Below are 6691 nucleotides of genomic sequence, written 5' to 3' on the forward strand. Positions count from 1 at the left end.
TACATAGGCAGAAACGGTAAATATCTCGGTTTCTCCAGCAATATGAGTCACCTATGATGAAGTAAATAATTATTAAGACTGACTGGAAGTCTTTCAGTCCCGCTGTGGTATGATTATTCGAATAAAATCTCTGAATTTTACAGAAAATGAAGCTTGGAGATTTTTTTGGGCCATATTCAAAAAAAGAAGTTTTTGCTTTGGAAAAAAAATAATAATAATAACAGCTTTATCCATCGACGACGAGAACTGATCTCAATCCCGCATTTCTATATGGTTTGTCATTACTACCGATCTTTGACGACCAAGCACAGATTTACAAAACAGTCAGCAACTCTGTGTACTCCAACTCGTCTTGTTCATTGGGGGCGCTCTTCTTCGGAGTCGGCTTGGTAAAAGTCCTGGTTGTCTTAAACTCGAGTGAATCTCCTTCTTCGGAGAGAGAGCAATACCCAGAAGCCTCGGACTTTCTCATGGGGCGCAAATAAAAGGCACCCTGGGCGTTAGGATCTTCTTGGGTCATTTTGCACTCGCCGTTCCAAGGGTCCTCCTCAGGTATACCCGGCGTTTCTGGTTCCTCATTTGGGGACTTTGTTTGGTCAAGCTCTGCATCAATGGGGATAGACAGCTCTCGGTATTGACGTACCTTAGGAGTGCATTTATCTTGTTTTAGTTGAAATCGTTTCCGGCAAATAATGATGACTATTATTATGATTAGTAGCAATGCCACAAGTGTTCCGATAGCTATGTACCGCTTCGGCGATGAGCCTGGAGAGAACAAAACGAAGGTGTGCATTATTGATACAGCTTGTTCGGCCAGGAGGGAATACTCTAATTGACACAGATTGCTTTGTCAACAGTGAACTAGAGCAGGGAAAAAAGAACGACAAATTACCTAGTCATTTCCTTAAAGTTTAGGCAGTACATACGTATACTACAGTTAACTCAGACGAGTAAGCGATCGAGTAATCGACTGCAGATCGACTGCAGATACTCTTCCACACTGAACATCATGAGGGAAAATGCAGTGATGAAGAATGTGCAGAGGCCTTTTTGGTTTTAAAAGCTTTTTACAAATATCGCGAAGTTCTTTTCAAGTTTTGAAATAGGACTGTTGGCCAATGTACTTAATAAGTTTCTTCCCACGGCCATACTAATCCTTACAAGGCACCAATCCTCCCCCTTAGTTATTCAGAACTTATTTGATGCCTAGACGTAATATTTACCAGGTGAGCTTTAACTTTCTGTAATAGTGCAGCAACGACAATAAACTCTTACCATTAACAGGGAGGGCTTTAATGGCAAACCCCTTCTCAGTCTTTTTGTTCGTATCACTTAGAAATCTTATCCATAGGATTGAACTGCTGGATTGGACTGTGGGAGGACTGGTAAAGCCACAACGCCTTCTTATTTCTCTTCCGTCCCTGAAAGTAGTTCCGCTCTCTCTAATAGGTGGAACAATGATCATATCATTTAGTCCTGGTAGGTTACGAAATTCTCAAAATGGAGCACTATTGGCTGAGTCTAAAGTAATTAACCTCGTTAACTGCAGGGCCGAGTTGTTCAAAGCTGGGTTAAGATAACCCCGGGTTAGTGCAAGATTTGAATTCAGATTTGAAAGCTTCAAAAGCATTTCAGTTTTAATTCTTTTTGTCTTCGCGTTGATGATCGGAAGTTCTAAAAATGACAGAGAAAACTATCCAAGAAAATGCTTTTGAACACAAGAGAAAGAAACCCGGGTTAAATTTAACTCCGGGTTAAGCGCTAATCGGCCTTCGAACAACTAGGCCCAGGTCTATATCCAGAAATCTAGGGACGAGGCTGTAAAGTAACTTTATTTAAGATGCGGAACAGTGATTTTTTACTTTTGCATGTAAACCCATGTTACGTGCACCATACTTGCAGTTTATAGGGGAACACCTGAGGAGGTCTTAGAAATGGCAGACATTTAACGTCTACACTTAGTAAAGAATAAGGACTTAAAAAAAAATACAGTGAAAAATTTGTTATATCTTATTGAGGAGTGAGGAGGCAACGAGGCAACAATGGTCTGTATTTTTTCGCTGATACTCTTTGCAAAAGGATCGTTCCCTTCATTTCCAAGAAAAAAATTGTACTATTTCAAGCCTTGTTTGAATTTTCGATTTTCCAGAAGAAATTGTGGTGAAACCCTCATCAGTAAACCTGGCTTTGATAAGTGCTGAGGTACCACCAACCTGACGCTGACGTAGTCATGACAACCAGAGTCAAGGTAGCTCTCTTCTAGTTTGAATTCCAGAAAAGAAATCTGGACCTTGTAATCTTTTGGAGCCAAAATTCTCCATGTGCATTGCATGTTCCGGGGATAAGGATTGGGGAAGTTTGGACTGCTAATTGTTACACTGGTTCTCGCGTTTTTGATGGGTACTTCTCGGTAGATATCCTCTGTGTGGTTTCCGCGTGTCGTACACGCTATAAAACAAGTCCAAGACCTAGAATTAAACCTTTCTTTAACAAAAATTTAGGCTTTAACTTTTCGAGCGCTAGGCCTTGCGTGGCTTGCATGCTTGGAACAGAATGAATTACTGATTCCGAAGCGTAGGATCCCGGATTCCACTGGGAAAAATTTCTGGATTGCAGAATCCAAATTACCTTACATTGGTTGAACTCTGAAGAAGGCCTAGTGATCTTTAGATTCGAGGACAATAACGACTACGAGTACTTAAAGTTTTTTTCGCGTATTCTCAGAAAAAAAAGACACCCTGAAAGCTTCATTGTTTTTTTTGTTTGTTTGTTTTTCTTGTTTTTTTTTTATTCATATCGAAGGAGGTTAAGCCCTCTCTCGATTGCAAAATGATAAAACTTCTAACATTCGTTTCCGTCATTACGACATTCTCGCTAAAACTCGTAGTAGAATGACGACAGCTACACGGAAACTACGGACTACGAGCTACGGCTGGACGAGCGTTGTCCTTTGTTTGTAGCACTGGATTGAGTCGTGCAATTATAGAACGTTAAGATTGCACTACAGACAGTAGACTACGAGAGAAGAGGCGGAGAGGGAAACAACACGCAAAGATTTTCTTGTTTTCATCACAGTTCACAAAAATGCAAGTCAGTTTTGCATGTGATCTTATCTTTAGGACAATGAGCAAATTCTTCCATACTTGAAGGAAGCAATTACGTCGGGTGAAATTAGTGAACAAAGTTTTGGTTACACAGGTTTTATTTTTTCGCCCATGAATACTTATGTCAAATATTAAAGAAATTGACAGAAATAGTAATAGCTCATTTATTAGATTTAGAAGATGGACTTCTCCGACTACTGATCTGATGTAGTTTGAAGTATTGAAATGCCGAATTTCGATTGTCTCGAAGATGTTTACATCATTTTCATTCAGCAAATGCGATACAAAAACTCGCATAAACAAAGGTTACGCAAGTAGAAAGACACACTAATCAGTTCGAACAAACATTGAAACTTTACAAGTGCGAAGAGAAAGTAAATTACCTGCATGATTTCTCTTCTCCTCGGCGTATAAACAGCTAAGCTTAATTAAATATGAGCTTAGCTAGACAAAAATGTAGTCACAACAGTAGATTAAAAGCGTAAATCTGAGCAGAAATTAGACAAAACTTACATATTTCGCTTCCCTCTCACTTAAAGCAGGTGAATTGAAAACATTTTACGAAAAGACGATATTCTTGAATTACCGAGACGGCAAAATGCGAGCAAAATGTTCTCCGTAGTCGCGACTACGCGAAACAGCTCAACAACTCACCATAGCCGCAGAACTACGGGGGAAAAATGAACAGTCACGTGGTTTGGATCATGCGCAGTAGCATGTTTAACCGTAGTCGTAGTCCGTAGTCGCGGTATCTTAAAGAAAATCTCGTCCTCGTAGTCGAACTCGTGTTAGAATCTAAAGGTCTCTAATATTATGATGCCCTAACGATGACGGAAAAATGAATATTGCAATATGATTGAAGCATAAGGAGGGAGTGAGGATGGCAACCATCCCGACATTTGCATCACTAAAGGATAAATGTTGCTGCTTGAATGTTAAGTATTGACTCACCACGGTATGATGTGACTCTAAATACTCACCGGCGATACTGTTAGAACTATATCGCCCATTTTAACGACTTATATAATCAAGGAAAATCACTAAAAACGTGGCCTTACCTGTAAATTGTGCTCGAGAGGGAGTAATGGCAACCAAACCTATCAAAAACACAGTTACCATTTAACGTCTTTAAGGCAGCGAAACCTAGACTCTGCAAGAATTCGTTCTTGTACCAAAGTCTAACAACCCCCAAATTAACGATCCTGCTATCCAGGAAGCTATTCGGAAATTTAAAAAAAAAACCCGTCAACTCTTGTGAGCTCTCGAAATTGCCTAATGTCTGGGAAGTTTGGAGATCAACAATTTTGAAAATTCCAGATCGGTAGCACTTCGATTTTGAGTTTAAATCACCGTTAATCTATTGAGAGATTTTCTCAACGATTATAGTAGTAAAGTTCTCAACTCGATATAAGGCGAGACCTTCGATCTGGAGAAAAAAAATAGTTAATAGTGGAAAGGATCTCGACCTGTTTCCAAACATTTCTCGGTCCCATACTTCGACTGAAAGCGTATTTCGTATTTTGAACGGCCGTTTATAAAAAAAATAATAAAATAAAATAAAAAACACTTTTTTGCAGAAAGAACTGGAATTTTATTCAGATTTGAGGGCCGTTCTAACATCTGGAGAAAAAGAATCACGGCGAGAAGAGTTTCGAGTAGTTCCCTATCATTCCTCATTCCATACTGCGGTTGACCGCAGTTGACCACGTATTTCACATTCAAAATGGCCGCCACTAAACAGACACGCGCTTGCAGAAGAGATCTAGTTTTCATATTGTGGGATTTTAATCGGATTTGGACGCTTTTATCAGTTTCGTTTATCAGGAGCATAAAATCATAGCCAGACGGCAATTTCTAGCCTATACCACTTAAAACATAGGGATTCATCCAAGTCAACCCAGAAAAATCCAAACAACTTTCAATTTTACAACTCCCAAAAATAACTCCAAGAAAAGCGTTGTTAGGTTTCTTGCTTTTTTGTAATTCTAGGAAGTATTATTTTTATTCATTTATTCAAGGATATTTTCTTTTGTCCACAAAGTCACTTGTCTAGATACTTTCGTCTCTGAGTTAGAACCTCGGTAAAATAGCTATAAACTTTTTTTTTATTAATTATATTGACAATATATCGATAAATATCTTAAAGCTTTTGAATTTTACATGCAAATCAACCTTTGGATATTAAAGCGTTAACAAAGTGAAACTTATGCTGTATTTTAAAAATATATATATATCCAGGCTTTGCGGTTTCTGTAGACAAATAATTTCTATTTTGCAGCTTTCACTTATTTTTTATCACTTACCATAAAAAAAAAATGACTACAAAGTGTATATCAGCTTGTTTGAAAAAAAAAAAGAAGAAAAATATTATAAATAAAAATGTATATATAAAAAGTTGCGTCTTCTAAATAATGCCTTTCCTCTTCTAAAGTCGTTGAATTAAGTGGAAACTTCGATTCCTTTTATTCTTACTTACCGTAACATACTAGGTAAATGAAGACTCCAACATTAAAAGTCACGGATCTTCGCAAGAGATTTGCTCTATCCATCTTTCCCTCGAATCGAAGCTTTGATCACCACACAATCCTGTTAGATTAATTATCGTCGTGTTTCAGTCAGAACGCGTTTCACGCCTTGCAGACAAGGTGATAATCAATATTTTGTGCGTGAAGGGCTTTAATTTACAGCATAAAATATTTTTACTCTGCCTCCTACCAGGCGACGACAAATGTTAATTCAGTCCGCACGAGGCAAGATCAATGACTTTCTTTGATTCGTCTTAATAGTTTCAAGGTTTTGCTCACACGAACTGTTGTTTGAACTAAATTGGCAACAAAGCCAATTGAAGTACAACAATACCATGCAGTGATCGATAAGTGACACATGTCAAGAAATTAAGCGGATCGTAGCAAATAAACTGTACTCTGCGTAATTTAATGGGATCTTTCAAACGAAATGGAACAAAATACCAAAAAGTAGCTTGCAATAAATTAGTTTTGATGTTTCCGAACCAGATTGGATGACAAGTATAAAGAAAAAATCATAATAAAACGAACAACAAAATGTTTTTTTTAGACTGGCGTGATGTTATATTTTGAGTTTGTTGATTCCTGGTCGAAACAATTACCTCTGGCACTTGTTTGAACTCATATGAAATGATAAAAACAGAGACTTCACGCTGCTCAAAGGTAACTAAATTGACCTATTGTATTCTCTCAACGCTTATCTTTTTATTGTGTCATCGGAAAGAAATCAAATTAAAATTCACAATTTCTTTTTTCCAGGGCGTTAAAGTCAATTTGTATAGAAAACTGATACTGAATAGTATTCAAAAAAGGGAAAACTCGGTTCAAATTGAGCTTCAGATGCGTGTATATATAGCCTTGGTCAAGTCAAGTTTCATTTTTTCGCAATAATCTTTAGTTTTCGTTTGTTAATTATAATTATTGTATTTAAAAATCTGATATCCTTTTTTTCCGCTCAACTCAATTACGTATGCTACATGTTAACTATGCAAAAAAACGTTATTTCAAAAGACAATTTTTAGGTCGTTCGTTTTAACGTATCACTTTCATTTAGTGCTTTTC

The 6691-nt window shown here is 37.5% G+C and overlaps 1 protein-coding gene across 3 annotated transcripts; it reads right to left on the reverse strand.

Annotated features, from left to right (window-relative positions):
- Positions 1-227: 227 nt before the first annotated feature.
- Positions 228-5904, reverse strand: LOC140948586 (uncharacterized). 3 transcript variants are annotated; one of them, XM_073397843.1, is made up of 6 exons: positions 5808-5904; positions 5581-5690; positions 4163-4201; positions 2214-2448; positions 1276-1442; positions 228-765 (listed from the first exon to the last, which is right to left on the reverse strand). In XM_073397843.1, the coding sequence occupies exons 2-6, from the start codon at positions 5651-5653 to the stop codon at positions 314-316; spliced, it is 966 nt and encodes a 321-aa protein (XP_073253944.1). In that variant the 5' UTR covers positions 5654-5690; positions 5808-5904; the 3' UTR covers positions 228-313. The 3 variants fall into 3 exon arrangements, with proteins under 3 accessions (XP_073253944.1, XP_073253942.1, XP_073253945.1); XM_073397841.1 differs by having other exon boundaries at positions 5581-5891; XM_073397844.1 differs by lacking the exon at positions 4163-4201 and having other exon boundaries at positions 5581-5891.
- Positions 5905-6691: the final 787 nt, after the last annotated feature.

Source organism: Porites lutea, chromosome 9 (assembly GCF_958299795.1).
Source record: "Porites lutea chromosome 9, jaPorLute2.1, whole genome shotgun sequence".
NCBI lineage: Eukaryota > Metazoa > Cnidaria > Anthozoa > Scleractinia > Poritidae > Porites > Porites lutea.